Source organism: Calypte anna, unplaced genomic scaffold (assembly GCF_003957555.1).
Source record: "Calypte anna isolate BGI_N300 unplaced genomic scaffold, bCalAnn1_v1.p scaffold_86_arrow_ctg1, whole genome shotgun sequence".
Lineage (NCBI taxonomy): Eukaryota > Metazoa > Chordata > Aves > Apodiformes > Trochilidae > Calypte > Calypte anna.
Window position 1 is genome coordinate 345,129 of NW_022045534.1, and position 16,912 is coordinate 362,040.

The following is a 16,912-nucleotide window of genomic DNA, read 5'->3' on the forward strand; positions in this document are numbered from 1 at the left end:
CACCAGCTCTGGCATTGGATCCAGCACAACTGGATCCAGCCCCGACTCCGGCATTGGATCCAACATCAGATCCAGCACCATTGGATCCGGCACCAGCACCGGCTCCAAATCAGATCCAGCCTCAGACCCAGCACCAGCTCCAACATCACCAGACCCAGAACCGGCTCTGGCATCCAACCTGGCATTGGATCCAGCATCCAATTTGACACCAGCTCCAGCACCATCGGATCCAGCACCAGCCCGGTACCGGACCCAGCACCAGCTCAGCCGTCCCGACCGCAGGGCCCGGAGTGGGTTCGGAAGCCCTACGGGCTGTGCTGACACCACCCCGAGCCGGCACCAGGGGGTCCCCCGGGACCCCCACCCCTGCCCCAGGACTATGCCAGGCCCCTGCGGCCCGGGGGGGGGTTTGCGCTTCAACCCCCCCTCCCCGCAGCAGGACCCCGGCCATGGGGACACGGACGGGAGCTCAGCACCCCCGGGGGGCCGTGTCCCTCCGCCCGCCCCCCCCCACCGCCAGAGGGGCCGCCGGACCCCCGGTAGCACCAGGCGTGGGGGGGGGACCCCCAGCACCCCCGGCCCCGGGGAGGGGGGGGCTCGTTGCCATAGACCAGCACCCGGCACCGAGCCCGGCCCGGCGGGACCCCGACACCTTTCACAGTTAGAGAAGAGCCCACGGTGGGACCGCGACCCCCGCGCCGTAGCACCAGTCCGGCCGCCCCGCCGGGGGGGTACCGGGGGCGGGGGGCGATGCCCCGGACCCACCGCGGCACCCAAGCTGCCAGACAATAGCACCATCCCCCAGCACCCTGCCTGCCCCGCGGGGCACCCCGAACACCAGACACGGCCCCCCGCAGCCCCGCGGGTGTAGCACCAGGGGCCGGGGACACACGGGACCCAAACAGCACCGAACCGGCACCCAGCAACCACCAACTCCAGCACCGACACCACCAGCCCAGCCCCAGCCCAACCCCCCCGCGCCATGCCGGCACCACCACAGCTTTTGTGGTTTTGATTTAGTTTTGTTGTTTTGTGGTTGTTTTGTTATGGCAAGACCCAAACCTTGCAGCACCCATCGCACAGCACCGGGCCGGGACCCCCGGGGCGAGAACCCCGGGATGGGACCCCCGGGACGGGACCCCCGGGACTGGGGGGAGGGGACGACACGGGGGGACATGGAGGGAGGGGACACACACACACACACACGGAACCAGCACCGGGGACGCCAGAACAGCACCAGTACGTTTGTTTGGGGGCGTCCGGGGCAGGGCTGTCATCACCGGGGTGTCAGGGCGGTGGCACCGGGGGTGGGCAGCGCTGCCTGTTTGAAGTTAGAAGGGGTTTGTGTGTGTGTGTGTGTGTGTGTTTGGGGAAGGAAAAGGAAAAAAAAGAAAAAAAAAGGAGGAAATCTGAAACAAAAGAAAAAAACAAACCCAAAAACCTCAAGGTTATTGCATGAGTGGGGCTGGGGGAGCAGAGACCCTTCCCGGCCCCCTCCCGCTCGGCAAGGCCCGGCACACGTAAGGCACCGCGGGAGCTGCGGTCCCGGCTGGGTCAGCACCATGAGAATCGGTTGTAGAGCAGTCCGGGAGGTTCGGAGGGAGCCCCCCCGGAGACCCCCGGAGAGTCAGCATCTCCAGCAGCAGCTCTGGCAGAGACACGGAACTGTAAACAAGAGGTAACAGCGGCTTGGGGGGGTGTGGGGGTTTCTTGCTTCAAGGTTTTCCCGTGGTAGGCACCCAAAAAATCCTGGAGAAAAGAAGGGTCGGGCTGGGGGGGGCTGAGGGGGGGGCTGGGCTGCCCTGCCGGCAGCCTGGTGCTGGTGGAAAAAAAATCAGAGGGGAGGGTCCGGCCCCAGCGTCTCCCCCCGCCCCCCTGCAGGGGATGGGTTTTGTCGTCTTGGGTTTTTTTGTCATTTCTGTGACGATTTGGGGCTCTCCCCCAGCAGCTGGTGGTTCTTTCCCCCCACCTCCAGGCAGCAGGAACCAGCAGAAGAACCCAGCCAGGAGGGAGCCAGGGGTGTTCAAAAAGGTGAAACCCCCCCCTCTCAAAAAAAAAAAAAAAAGAAAGGAAAAAAAAATTAAAAAATAATAATTAAAAAAATTGTTTTGGTTTTTTGTTGTTCTGGTTTGCTTTTTTCCCGTTTCCTCTTCATGTTGTTTTTTTTCCTCATATTCCATTTTTTCATTGGTGGGCTGCATTTTTTTTTTTGTCCTTTTTTTCTTTTTCCTGGGTGTGTTTGTTTGTTTGTTTGTTTGTTTGCAAGAGGCTCAAAGCTGCACATGGGGGGGCTCAGGAGAGGCCACTCTGGCTCGGGAGACGCTGCGTGCCGGGGGTCCCTCTGCCGGGTGCTGACTCTTCTCTCTCATTCCATCTTTTTTGGTTGGTTTTTTTTTTTTCCTTTTTTTTTTTTTTTTTCCTTTAAAATTCTTGTTTTCCTTTCACTCCTCTCGGCGTGGATGGGGCTCGGTGGTTTGGTTTTGTGTTTGTTTCTGACTCGCTCTGTCTGTGTGTCACCAGTTCCTTGTCCCCCGTCCCTTTTATACTTTTTTTTTTTCCTTTTTTTCCTTTTTGTTGGGGTTGATTCGTTGATTTTTCTGCGTGGTTTGTTTTGCTTTGTTTTTTGTTGGTTTTCTAAACGCAGGCAAAATATTCCTTCAGGGGAGCGAAGAGGTGGCGGATGACGGGGACGCTCCAGGACCTGCCGAGCAGCCGCTGCCGGGCCAGGCGGCTCATATTGGACACATCCGTGTAGTGCACGGGGAACCCAAAGACCCTGCGGGGGGGTGGCACAATTACAACCTGACCCTCCCACCTCCAAACCCCCCCACAAATCCTATAATTATGGGGCTTTTCCCCCTTGTTTTTTTTTCTTGATATTTTTGGGGTTTTTTTGTGGATTTTTGGCACTGCTGCTGATGCTTTGGTTTTGTGGTTTTGTTTTTTGGAGGGGACGCAGACAGGTTTTGGGGGGGTCCCAGGGGGTACCTCTCCATCTCCGTGCACCACAGGATGTCCTCCTTCTCGTTCATGAAGACGGGGAAGTGCTGGTCCTTGCCCTGCTTGATGGAGTTGGAGCGCGTGGTGATGGTCCGCACTTTGCTGAACTGGGGGGACACACATGGGGCGGTCATGCCGGGGACAGGGGGGACACAGAGACCCCCCCGGCCCCCACCCTGGGGGGACACAGCCACAGCCCTGCTCTGCCCTCAGGGGACACCTCCCTGGCAGCCCAAGGGGGCTGGGAACCCAATGTCCCCATGGCCATGTCCCCACTGTCCCCTCGGCCATGTCCCCACCACCCCCTTGGCCATGCAACATCCCCCCCACCCCCCTGGCCATGTCCCCACTGCCCCCCCATGCCCGTGGTGTCCCCCTGTCCCTGCTGACCTTGGCTATCCTGCCGTGCTCCAGGCACTCCTGCAGCTCCAGCTTGTCGTTGACGGTGGAGGCGAGTGGCCTGGGGGGACACAGGGTGGGCATGGGGTGGCAGTGCCACATCCCCACCCTGTCCCCATCTTGTCCCCCACTCTCCAGACAGAGGTCGGGGGAGGCGAGGCCGTTTTGTGGGGCTGTGGCAGGTGGTGGCCCCGTCCCCATGGCCCACAGCTGTGTACCACCAGCAGGGACACAGGGGACAGCCCCAAGACACCCCATCCCTCCACAGAGGACACAACTCGGGGTGTTCGGGGGGTGCTGAGCTCCCCCCCAGGACCCTCAGGCACACCTGGGATGGGGGGAGCCCGGGGGTCTGGCCCTTCCTGCAGCCTCTTCTGGGGTCGGGAAGGTCTCAGTGCTGGGGGGGGTCTCAGTGCTCAGGGGTCTCAGTGCTCAGGGGTCTCAGTGCTGGGGGGGTCTCAGTACTGGGGGTCTCAGTGCTCAGGGGTCTCAGTGCTCAGGGGTCTCGGTGCTCAGGGGTCTCAGTGCTGGGGGGCTGTCACCAACCTGTTCATCCCGGGGAGGTTCCCCCAGAAGTACCGTGCCCGGTGCGCGGCGGAGACTTCTTTGGCATCGATCATGACCGGGTTGGACTGGAGAGGGGAGGTGGTCAGGGGGGGCAGAGACCCCTCCCACCCACCCACCCACCCATTGGGACCCCACCATCACCTGGATCCTACCCACCCATTGGGACCTCTCACACCCATAATGGGACAAGCCACCACCCCATCATCCCTGGGACCCCCACCAGGACCCCACCAACTGCCTGGATCCCACCACCCACTGGGAACCGCTGGAACTCCACTGTCATTTACCCCCCCTCCATCACCAGGACCCCCACACTTCCCCAGCAGGACGTGGGACCCAGCAGGACTTCCCCAGCAGGGCCCCTCTCGCCCACTGACACCCCCCCAAGTTATACTGAGACCCCAGCTACCCACTGGGACCCCATCTCCTGCTGGGACCCCACTGATTCCTGGACCCCACCACCCACTGGAACTCAAGCTGGGATCCCACTACCCATGAGGACCTCATCATCTGATGGGACCCCACTGTCCACCAGGACCCCACCATCACCTGGATCCCACCACCTGTACTGGGATCCCAACACCCACCTGGACCCCACCATCACCCGTTCCCCCTGTCACCCACCTCCAGGAAGCGCGAGATGTCCCTCTTGTCACTGACCCCCATGGCCACCACGTTCTCAAAGAGCCAGAAGAAGGGTCGGTCGTCCCCCTCCTTGGGCCGGGCCTCGTGGAGCAGGCGGTAGAACTCGAAGAAGAGGCGCCCGGTGCCCTCTGGGGGGGGGACACAGACAGAGGGGGGTCTGGGTCAGCACCAGGGGCCGGGGGAGCAGCGGTGGTGGCCCTGGGGACACTCACTCACCGTAGAGCCCCTTCCTGGCCGGGTTGACGATGGAGAGGTCGTTGCAGGGGCTGCCCCCGATCACCAGGTCAAAGGGGCCCCACTCCTGGATCTGCAATGGGGACAGGGCCGTGGGACCCCTGCCACCACCCAGGGGACAGCCAGGGGGGACGTGGGGAGAGGGCGGCAGTGGGACAGGGAGGGCACAAAGCGGGCAGAGATGTGGGAGGAGGGATAGGACCCACCCTGGGGACAGGGTGGCCGTGGGGACATCGGGGTGGCCGTGGGGACGCTGGGGGGGCTATGGGGACATCAGGATGGCCGTAGGGATAATTGCGGGGGCTCTAGGGACAGCGAGTGGGCTGTGGGGACAGCAGGGTGTCCGTGGGACCCCTCCCAGGGGACGTACGTGTTTCTGGGTGACGTTGCGGACGTCGCCGACGTACATGATCTTTCCCTGGTGCCGCACCATGCCCACGGTGATGGAGTCCTCACACACCTCGGAGGCGATGTACCGGTCCACCTGGATGCCGAGGTCCTTCAGCACCAGCAGGCCTGTGGGGAGGGGGGGTGGGCAGGGGGGACACGGACCCCCCAGGCCCCCCAGCTTTACCTGAATGCCCCCGGGACACCCCCATCCCCCTAATGTGACCCCCGGCACCACGAGCCCCATAGCCCACCCAGGTCCTTCAGCATCACCAGGAGGGGGAGGGTGGGTGGGCAGGGGGACCACAAACCCCCTCTGGTTCCCCTGAACCCCCCCCCAGACCCCCATCCCCTTGCCATGCCCCCCCCACCTGCAGGGAACCCCTGCAGCCCCCCCTCCCTGCTCCAAAGTCAGGTGGCTGGGGGCCCCCCTCAAGTCCTGAACCCCCACTACACCTCACAGCAGGGTCTGGAACCCCCCTGACCTGTGGGACCCCCCCCAGGACCTGCGGGACCCCCACCCACCTGTGGCGATGCCATCGAAGAGCGAGAGCACCCGGATGGGTTTCCTCTTCTCAGCTGGCACGGGGGGATACACCTTGGGGGGGGTCCTGGGGGGCAGGGGGGTGTCAAGCAGTGGGGACAACGTGGGGACAGTGAGGGGTGGGGAAATGGGGGTCACAAGGGGACATGGGGGGCAGTGGGGACATAGGGGCATTTGAGATGGGGGGCAGGAGGGGACAGGGGGCAGCAGGGGGTCAGGAGGGGGTCCAGGGGTCACTGGGGGTTTCCACTGGGGGGTCCTGGGGCCTTACTGGGGGGGTTCCAGGGAGTTCAGGAGGCTTTTAGGGGTTACAGGGGGGCTCCATGGGGGGGTCATTGGAGGCTTCCAGGGGGTTCAGGAGGGTCTTAAGGGTCACTGGGGGGATCCTGGGGATCAGGAGGGGGGCTGGGGGGTCCACAGGGAGTCTCTGGGGTCTGCAGAGTCCCTGGGGGTGAGGAGAGTCCTAGGGATGAGCAGGGTGGGGGTGCTGGGGGTGAGGAGGGGATACGGGGGTGAGGGGGGTGCAGACGTGGTGAGAGGGGGCTGCAGGAGGTGTGAGGGGGGTGCAGGGTCACTCACGAACTCCTGGTCGTGGTTGTTGGCAAAGAACATCTGGAGCCGGGCGGGCCAGTCCTCGCGGCGCCGCAGCAGCCCCTGCAGCCCCCGGGGGCCGCACATGTAGCAGTTCCAGGGATCCTCCTTGATGGCCGCGGCTGCTGCCCCCGGGCCCACCAGCAGATCCACACACTCCACGCAGAAACACCTGGGGGGCAGCGGGGAGACGTGGGGACAGGCCAGGGGGATGTGGGGATAGGGCAGGGGGACACCCGGGGGGTGGGGGACACCCGGGGACAGGGCAGAGGGTTGGGGGGACCCACGGGGACAGGTCAGGGCAGCATCCAGCAGGGTGGGGGGGACTCGGGAAGAGGGTGGGGGAAGATGGGGATGGGTCATGGCAGGGAAGGTGGGGAAGAAGGGGCAGGGGGGGCAGCCAGAAGGTTGGGGTCACAGGGAAAGGGCAGAGGGGGATGGGGAGGGCACATGGGGATGGGTCAGGGGTGTGGTGATCACAGGGAAGGCTTGGGGGGGAGAGGGACCCCCAGGACCCCCTAGGGCCAGCAGCAGGGGGGCAAACTGGGACCCTCCAACTGGGACCCACCAGGACCCTCAGCCCCACTGCCCAGCCCTCCCCTGCCCCACAGCCATCCCCGTGGCTGGGACCTGCACCTCCCACAGCCCCACAGAGGGACTGGGACAGCACCAAAATGTTCCAGCCCCTCCCCGGGTGCCACCAGCTCATCCCAGCCCCCCATCAGGACCCCGTTGCCCCCAGCCCCGTGTCCAGACCTGCAGCAGTTGTTGTTGCCACACATGAGGACCTCCCGGCCGCCGCAGCAGATGGTGCAGTAGGACTGGTACCCATCGTCATCGTACTGGTAGGCACACTCCAGGAAGCAGTTCTGGGGGGGACACGGCATCAGGGGGACACTGGTGGCACCATGGGGTGGGGGGGGGACAACGGGATGGGGGTGTCAGGATGTGGGGGATGCTGGAACAGGGGTGGCAGGATGGGGACAGCAGGATGCCATGGCTGTAAGGATGGGGATGCCACCAATTCCAGGGACAACAAGAATGGAGGGATGGGGACAGCAGGATGGGGGTGCTGGTGAAGCCAGAACCAGGATGCCAGGGATTCTAAGGACAGCAGGAATGCTGGGATGGGGACAGCAGGATGGGAATGTGGGATGGACATGGTGGTGGTGCTGGGATGGGAATGCCAGGGATGGGGAGCTCAGGAGGGGAACACGGGTGATGCTGGTCTGGGGGTGCAGGCCCCTGGTGCCCCCCGCCCTACCTTGCAGTTTTGGCACATTCCCCCGATGAACAGGGGGTGCTCCAGGGTGACATTGAGGCTCCCACAGGAGATGCAGATGTCTGGGGGGAGGCAGGAGGGGACACGTTACCCCCAGGGCCTCCCCCCCCCTGCTGCCCCCTGCAAACACTCCCCCCTGGGGCTGGATCCTGCAGACCCCCCTGCTCTGGGACCCCCCAGCTTTGCCCCCTCCCCTGGGACAGCCTCTGGGGTGCAATGGGGACCAACCCTGGGGTCAGCAGGGCAGGGGTCCCACCACCCCCCCCCCCAGCCTCCCAAGGGTCCTGGTCACCATCCTGGCCCAGCTGAGCCCTTCCCCCCATCCAGGGGTGCAGTGTCCCCCCCCCTCATCCAGGGGTGCAGTGTCCCCCCAGACAGGGGTGCAGTGTCCCCCCCATCCAAGTGTGCAGTGTCCCCCATCCAGGGGTGCAGTGTCCCCCCCCCCCAGCCAGGAATGCAGTGTCCTCCCCCCCATCCAGGGGTGCAGTGTCCCCCCAGCCAGGAATGCAGTGTCCCCCCATCCAGGGGTGCAGTGTCCCCCCCAGCCCCACACTCACCCTCGATGTTCCTGCACTTCTGCCGCACCTCGTACACCAAACGCTCTGCGGGGAGAGGGGGGTCAGGAAGAGACCCCCGGGAGGGGGGGGAGGCACAGGGCTCTGCCAGCCCCCCCAGTAGGGTGATGCCCTCCCCCAACGCCCCATGGGGGTGGGAGTGTGTTCAGGGACCCCCCGGGGGTACCTCGGGTGCGTTCGTCGATGATCTCCTTGACCTTGGGCTTCTCTGTTGTGCTTTTTCGGGGCTTTTTGGCGGGGGGGGGTGGGGCGTAGGCAGCTGCTTCGGGTTCCACCCACATCTCTGTGTAAACTTCTTTGTAGGGGTTGCGCTCCTCTGGGGGGGTCACATCAGTGGGGACCCCTCAGCAGGGTCCCAGCTCTGGGGTCCCATCTCTGGGGTCCTGACACTAGGTTCCCATCGGGGAGGGGTCCCATCACTAGGGTGTCCTCAGCGGGGGTCCCATCAGTGGGGTTCCATTTCTGGGGGTCTCATCTCTGGGGGACCCACCAGTGGGGTTTCATCCATGGGGTCCCATCAGGGAGGTCCCATCCATGAGTTCTCCCATCCATAGTGTCCCATCAGGAGGGTCCCGTATCAGTGGGATCACACTCCTGGGGTCCCACCAGCAGGGTCCCATTCCCCGTGTCCCACCAGAAATGTCCCATCCATGGTGTCCTATCAGGGGGGGTCCCACATCAGCGGGGTCAAATCCCTAGGGTCCCATCCCTGATGTCCCACCAGCAACGTCCTATTCATGGGGTCCCATCTCTTCAGGGGCCCCATCAGGGAGGTCCCATCCATAGGGTCTCCCATATCAGTGGGGTCCCACCTCATCAGGGAGGTCCCATCTGGGGATTCCGGTGGTCCCACACCCCACAGGGTGACCTTCCACCCCCCAGACAAGGGACTGGGAGGTGAGGGACCAGCAAGGGACACTCGCCAAGGCCACCCCGGGGGTCACCCTCCTTCCTCCCCTCACCTTCGGGGGGCTCCAGGCCCTTGGGGCCAGAGGGCTGGAAGCCCCCCAGGGCCCACTCGATCATCTGCTTGTTCTGGATCTCCACCACCTTGGAGGTGTCGGATTCATCGTTCTCAGGACACGCTGGGAAGATCTTCCCTGCCCGGCTGCTCGCCACCTGTGGGGGTCTGGCTGTCACCCACCCACCCAGGGGGCCCTGACACCCCCCCAGCACTGCCTGGACCCCCAGCAAGGCAGGACCCCTCCCCATTGCCCACAACACCCAGAAACCCTAACCTCCCCCCAGCTGAGACCCCATAGGGACAAGAGATCCCAGGGACCCCTAGAGCCCCCTCAGGGGGTCCCCAGGACACCCCCCCCTTTTTAATAGACGCCCTGAGCCCCCCCTGGAGACTGCTGGGCACAGGAGGGCCCGATCCGGGGGAGGGGCAGCTGCCTGTGTCACCTTAACCTCCTGGTGCTGGGGGGGTGTTGCCGTGTCATGGCTTGTGACACCCACACCCAGTGTCACCCACACCCAGTGTGGCACCCACCACAGGTGCCACCTCACAGCCAGTGTCACCCGCAGGTAGTGTCACCCACAGTTGATGTCACCCATGGCTGGTGTCACCCGGAGCCAATGTCAACCACAGCCGATGTCACCCGCATTCAGTGTCACCCACACCTATTGTCACCTGCATCCAGTGCCACCCACACCTCGTGTCACCCCCATCCGATGTCCCCGGGGTGTCCCCGGGGTGCCCACCTGCAGCACCTCGTAGATGGCCTTGCGGTACATGGGCTGCTTGTTGTAGGTGGCCTGGTGGAAGGCGCTGGCGAAGGAGCTGAGGGGCAGCAGCTTCTCCACGCAGACCTGGGGGGCAGGAGGTGGCCGCTGGAAGGTGGGGACACTTGGGGACCAGGCCTTTTGTTGGTTTTGGGGGGTGTCTCCCCACCACTTACCACCGAGAACTTCCCGTCGCCGAACCACATCACCCATCGGGTGCCCTCGGCCGCCCGGCTCCGTCCCGTCATCCACCAGGACACGATGCGCCCGGGCCACCAGGAGAAGCCCCGCAGCTTGCCCCACACCAGCTCCCCGATCCCGAAGCCCCGGCCGTCCTGTGCCACCACCCGGGGGACATCATCCACGTCACCGGGGTGACCATGGGGGGGGGAGGGGGGTGTCCCCCTCCAAGCATCCCTCCTCCCCTCGCCCTCACCTCGTACTCGGGCTCGTCGTCGGCCGACTTAGAGGTGTTCTTGTCGCCAGCCTCGGCCACCGCGGGCTCGGGGGTGGTGGCCACGTTGGGGGAGGCGGGGTCGGTGGGCTGCTGGGCGGCGAGGGGGGGGCTGGTGGCCTCCTCCTCCTTCTGCGGCTCGGCCCGCGGCAGCTCCTCCACCACGTTCATCACGGCGATCACCTTCGCCTTCTTCTCCGCCTGGGGACAGCGGGGACACGGGGGGAGGTCAGGGACCCCCGCGCGAAGCTGGCAGCCCCCCCCCCAAGCCTCGGCAAGGCGCGGGAGGCACACCTGGACCCCCCCCAAACCCAGCTCCCCTCCCCACCCTACTGCCGTGCCTCAGTTTCCCTCTGCGGTCAGGGCGGCTCAGAGTTGCCGGGGGAACCGGGGTGGGGGGAGGTGGCAGCTGCGTGTGTCCCCCCGAGGAGCTGGGACACCCGTGGCCCCTGACACCCCCCCCCGTCACCAGCCCTGGAGCCACCCAATGTCCCCCCCTCCCCCGTGTCACTGCTGTCCCCCCGCCTCCGGACTGAGGGTCCGGAACCGAGCGGGACCGGCTGGGACACAACCGGAACAGAGCCCGGAGGCAGAACTAGGACAGAACGGGGCCAAGGATGAACAGAACCGAGCTGGGCTCTGCGGCCCCCCCGGAGACAGAGCTCGGCCGGGCGCGGATCGCCCTCCGCGAAACCGGTCCGGACGGAGCCGAACCGAGCTCGAACTGAATGAGCCGAATGAGCCCATGACTCGAATCCACGCCGGACCGAACCGAGCCGGGCCAGGCAAAACCGCCCTCCCCACGGTGCCACCTACCCATGCGGGCTGGGAGCCGCAGTGGGCCGTGCCGGACCGAGCTGTGCCGAACCGATCCGTCCCGTCCCGTCCCGTCCGGCGGGGCCCGCGGGCCTTTGTCTGCCGCCCGGTCACATGGCGCAGCCCGGGCCCGCGGTTGGCTGCGGCGGGAGGGGCCGCCACGGGGGGACAGCGCGGGGCGACCCCCCCACGGACCCCCCTGCAGCCCCCGACCCGCATCGGCACCGGGACACCGGGACACTCGGGCTGCCCGGCCCGGATCGGTACCACTGGACCCGGTACAGCTCGGTTTGTCCGGGCCTGGCTCTGTTCAGCTCGGCTTGGCTCGGTTCGCCCCGGCCCGGTTCATCTCGGCACAGCACGGTTCGGTTAACCTCGGCTCGTCCCAGCTCGGCTCGGTTCAGCTCTGCCCGGCCCGGTTCATCTTGTCTCCATTCATCTCGGTTTGTCCCAGCCCGGCTCGGTTCGCCTCGGCCCGGTTCATCTCATCTCGACCTGTCCCGGCCCGGTTCATCCCGACCCGGCTCGGTTCATCTCGGCCCCCTTCATGTCGGCTCGGTTCATCTCGGTTCCCCTGGGTCCGGCTCTCACCCCGTGCCCGGTGCCGCTCGGTCCCCCCCGGTGTTCGGGTGCCGGTCCGGTCCGGCGGTGCTCAGGCTGAGGCTGTGCCGGGGTGGGGGCTGGTGCCTCCTTTTGTGCGGGGACGCGACCCCCGCCCCCCCTCCCCCCCGGTGGGCTGGGCCGGGCCCACAGGAATCCGCCCGCGGGCTCCGAACCCCCCGGCCCGGGAGGCACCGGTGGCACCAGTCGGGGACTGGCTGGCGCCGACCCACATGCACCAGTTCAACCCATGGGGGAAATTGGGCTGGGACCAGTTCAGCCCAGCGCCACACACCCGTACTGGACTGGTATGGGACCGCACGGCCCAGTTCATCCCACTGGCACAGACCAGTACTGGACTGGTCTAGAACCACACGGCCCAGTTCAGCACATCCCCATGCACCAGTACCGGCCCGGTTCAGGAACATATCACCCACTTCAGCTCATCAGCACACACCAGTACCAGACTGGTCCAGGACCACATCACCCAGTTCAACCCATCAGCACATCCCAGTATGGAACTGGTCTGGGACAGCGTGGCCCAGTTCAACCAACCCCATGGCACAGACCAATACTGGACTGGTCTGGAACCACATGGCCCAGTTCAGCCCACCAGTATGTCACTGGTCTGTGCCCAGCCATCCCAGTCCCCTCCTGCAGCATCCCCCCAGCAGTGGGATGTCCCCAACCAGCCACATGTCCCAGCGCAGGGACACCAACACCCCTGGAGCCCCCCACGACCCCCCAGCTCCCACCCGGGGCACATGTCACCCCCAGGTGGGGACAAAGGGACACATGGCTGTCGCACCCCCCCCCCTGCCAGCACCCCCCGGGACACAAAGCTGCTCTGGGGACCTGGGACAGAGCCATCGGGACAGGAATTGTCCCCGGGCAGGGACAGGCGGGTGGCACAAAGGTGACGATTGCCCGGGGGGCAGGGGGAGGAAATGTCCCATCCAGGGTCGTTAGGGCCGAGCAGAGCTGGGGGGGGGACAGACAATCCTGCCCTGGGGACGAGGCCCACCCCCAGCATCTCCAGTTCCAGCCCAGCCTCACCCCCAGTCCTTATCCTTGTCCCTGCCCCACCTCCAGCTCCACACCCTGTCCTTGTCCCTGTCCCACCCCTCCACTTCTTACCCCAGCTCGAGTTCCACCCCATTCCCTTCTTCAGCCCATCCCATCCCATCCCATCCCATCCCATCCCATCCCATCCCATCCCATCCCATCCCATCCCATCCCATCCCATCTGCTCCCCTGTCACTCCCTGTTCTGTTCCCATCCTCATCCCACCACATCTCCAGCTTCATCCCGTCCCTTCCCCACTCCCATCCCAGCCCCATCTTCAACTCTACTTCCATCCCCAGCCCCACCCCCATCCCATCCCCATCCCCATCCCAATCCCCATCCCATCCCCATCCCCATTCTCATCCTGATCCCCATCTCCATCTCCATCCCCATCTCCATCCCCTTCCCCCCACCCCCATCCCCATCCCATCCCCTTCCCCCCATCCCTATCCAGTCCTTGTCTCCCCCCATCCCTGCCCACAGAACCCATAGGGTCAGGTGCTGTGCTGTCCCCAGGGTGTCCCATCATGGACCCATCAGCCCCAGTGCCTGGGTCCATCAGTTCTGGCTCTGGTCCCAGCTGGAGGGGACCAGGCTGTCCCCATCCCTGCCCCCACAGGGCTGCTGGGACCACCCTGCCCCACCTCAGGTCTGGGTGTCCCTGCCATGGTGGCTGTGCTCTGTCCAGGGACAGGGGACATGGCTGGTGGCTTTGCTGGCTAAAAACACACCAGAGGTGACAAGTGACAGGCCCGAGGACCTCCTGGAGGGGAAGTCACCAGTGCCACATCCAGCACATGCCCTGTGCCCCATGGGGACACTCAGAACTGGGACATGATGCCGTGAGGTCCTCAGGAGAAGGACACAACACCATGACACTTCCATGGCCGGGACAAATGGCCCTGAAGCCCCCGGGACCAGGACATGGTGCCATGGCACCCTCAGGACCAGGACACCCAACAATGTCAATCTCAGGACAAGGACACAGTGCCACAACACCCTTGGGTCGAGGACACAGTGCCATGGCACCTCCAGGGACAAGACAGAATGAGGTGACACCACGAGGCCCAGGACTCATGGCCATGGCACCCTCAGGACTTGTAGAACCAGGACACATGGAGGTGACACCATGAGGCCCAGGACCCACCAACATGACACCTCAGGAGCAGGACAAGGAGCTGTGGCACTCCCAGGCCATCCACCCTGAGCTCTGCATCCAGCAGCACCCCGAGGGGCTGGGTGCAGAGGGACAGCACCCCACAGCCCACCCCATGTCCCCCTGGGGTGTCCCTCACCTCCCTCTTCCAGCGTGCCAGCCACTCGTCCCTCTTCCTCTTGCTGATGTAGTAGGGGTCCCCAGCCTGGAAGGTGTGACGTTGTACCGGGCGCTGCCGCAGGCTCGACTCCCAGCCCAGACCACCACGCAGCCTCCCCCGGGAGCCCTGCGGGGACACCGGGGTCAGGGACACGGCCACACCACTGCCACTGCCACCACTGGGCTGGGGGAGACGTGGGAGGGTGGGGGATTCAGCCTTGGAACCACCACGGACACCACTGGGGTGGGGGAACCATAGAGAGGGTGAGGGACACGGTCCCAATGCCACCATGGACACCAGTGGGCAGGTGGAGCCATAAAATGGGGGACACAGCCCTGGCAGCACCATGGCCACCACCGGGATGGGGAGGGTGAGGGACATGGTGCCAACATGGCCATGGTCCCCATGGGGTGGTGGAACCATAGAGAAAGGGAGGGACATGGCCACAGCACCACCATGGCCACCACTGGGGTGCTGGAGCCATGGGAAGGGTGGGAGGTCCCAGGGGTCCAGGGGTGCTGGTTGTGGGGTTCCTGGGGTGAGGGTCCCGCAGGGTCCCCCCGCCTGCACTTGCCTCCATTTTCAGGCTGTCGAAGTTGTTCTCCTCCTTCTCCTCCTTGTTGCCTGCAGGGAGCAGAGGGGCTGTTAGCTGGGGGGGTTGGCTCTGCCCAGGGACCCCCAACCTCACAGGGGGGAGACAAAGGACCCCCCAGCTGGGTGAGGGGCTTGGGCCCTGCTCCCAGGGGACAATGGGTGCTGGGACCTCAGCTGGCTGCACCCTGCACCCCAGTTGGGGGTCTAGGGGGATCCAGGGGTCCAGGGGGAGGGTTTGGAGGCACAGGAGGTCAGGGGGTCTTGAGGGCTCCTGAGGGCCCAGGAGTTCCAGGGGGTCCATGGGTTCTGGGAGACCCAGGGGGTCCAGAGGGCCTGGGGGGGCTTGGGGAGCAGGGGGGTCTGGGGGAGCAGTCCCTGCGGGGCCCAGGCCCACCCAGGAGGGGACAATACCCCTGTCCCCACCCCACAGCCCGGGGGTCTCAGCCCCTCTCCCTCCCCGTGTCCCCCAGCCCACCCACCACCCGTCTCCGTGTCCCCAGACCCTCTCTTACTCTTCTCGGTGCCTTCCAGCAGTTTCCTCCTCCCACGTTTCTTCTGGGGGTCCGAGGGGACTGTCTCCCCCTCCTCAGCCGGGGGGTCCAGCCCCTCCTTGGGGGTGCAGCGCCCGTTCTCCAGCCCCCGGCCCGCCTCCCCCTCCCCCAGGCTCTCCGTCTCCTCTTCCTCCTCCTCCTCCTCTTCCTCCTCCGCCCGCCCGCCCTTGGGGCTGCTGCCACCACCACCTTCTTTCCACTGACCACCACCGTCCCCTTCCACCTCCCCGTTGGGCAGCGGCTCGGCCGGGGGCACCTCTGGGCACTTGGGGACAGCTGCGGTGTCCTTGGGGCTGTCACTGCTCTCCACCTGCAGGGATGGAGGTGGGAGGTGGCACTCCATGGGCTGAGAGGAACCTTTGGCACACCTCAAGTTGTGCCAGGGGAGGTTTAGGTTGGAGCTTGGGAATGATTTCTGCCTGGAAAGGGTTGTCAGGGCCTGGGCCAGGCTGCCCAGGGCAGGGCTGGAGTCCCCATCATGCCTGGAGGGGTTTCAGAGCAACCCCTGGGGATGTGGGGATGAGGGTGGCCTGGGCACTGCTGGGTTGATGGTTGGGACTGGATGCTCTGGAGCGGCTTTTCCAACCAAAATGATTTCTTGATTCTATGGAAGGAGATGCCAAACCACCACCACCAAAACATCACCAAACGACCACCACCAAACCACCACCTCGGCACAGCCACCCAGACCCTGTCCCCAGACCCAGGCAGCACCCCAGAACCACAGCTCCCACCCCCAGGGCTGCAGCTCCACCATGTAGGGACAGGCTGGGGACCAAAAGTGACAAAAAGACCAAGTGCCACCAGCAGCATCTCAGGGTCACCAGGCTGCAGCTGCCTGCAGGGTGGGTCAGGGCTACAATGGCACCTTGAGGACATGGGGCCACAGAGTCCCCGGGACACAGACACACTGCTGTGACACCATGGGGACCACCCACCCACCCCCAGACCCCATGGCACTCGCAGGACCAGGATGTCTGGAGGTGGCATCCTCAGGACCAGGACACACTGCCAAGGCAACCGCAGGGCTGGGACACCACAGGCTGGCACCCTGCTGGTGCAGACATCCTGCCATGGCACCCCAGGACCAGCACACACTGCTGGGACAGCAGCAGAAACAGGACACGGAGCCATGGCCTCCTCAGGACCAGGACTCACGCTCATGACATCCTCAGGACCCAGATAAATGGAGGTGACACCACGAGGACAAGAAGCACTCAGGACCAGGACACAAGCACACGGCATCCTCGGGATCAGGACTCACACCACGGCAGCTTCAAGTCCAGAAGTGGCCAAGACACCCTCAGGACAAAGAGCTGCTGCAGTGGCCTCAGGACACCCCTGGTGTTCTCCAAACAACACCACAGCCATGACACCCACAGGAGCAGGACACACGGGCATGGCACCCTCAGGCCATGAAGACACCACCAGCAGGACCAGGACAGGGACATCACACAACCACAGCACCACAGAACCACATATCCAGCCCTTCAACGTCCTTCTTGTCCTGAGGGGGACAAAACTGCCCCCAGGACCCGGACACGGAGCTGTCTGTGGTCTCCTC

At 64.9% G+C, this 16,912-nt stretch overlaps 1 protein-coding gene across 1 annotated transcript; it reads right to left on the reverse strand.

Moving 5' to 3' along the window:
- Positions 1-2,383: 2,383 nt before the first annotated feature.
- Positions 2,384-15,337, reverse strand: DNMT3A (DNA methyltransferase 3 alpha). Its single transcript, XM_030468849.1, is given in 20 exon segments — positions 2,384-2,776; positions 2,989-3,107; positions 3,391-3,460; positions 3,946-4,031; positions 4,591-4,768; positions 4,770-4,918; positions 5,216-5,361; positions 5,758-5,843; positions 6,360-6,539; positions 7,124-7,236; positions 7,632-7,711; positions 8,207-8,251; positions 8,391-8,540; positions 9,187-9,343; positions 9,932-10,039; positions 10,129-10,287; positions 10,389-10,607; positions 14,183-14,329; positions 14,778-14,827; positions 15,310-15,337. Coding segments are annotated over 19 exon segments (2,340 nt in total). The 5' UTR covers positions 14,784-14,827; positions 15,310-15,337; the 3' UTR covers positions 2,384-2,634.
- Between the last annotated feature and the right edge of the window lie 1,575 nt (positions 15,338-16,912).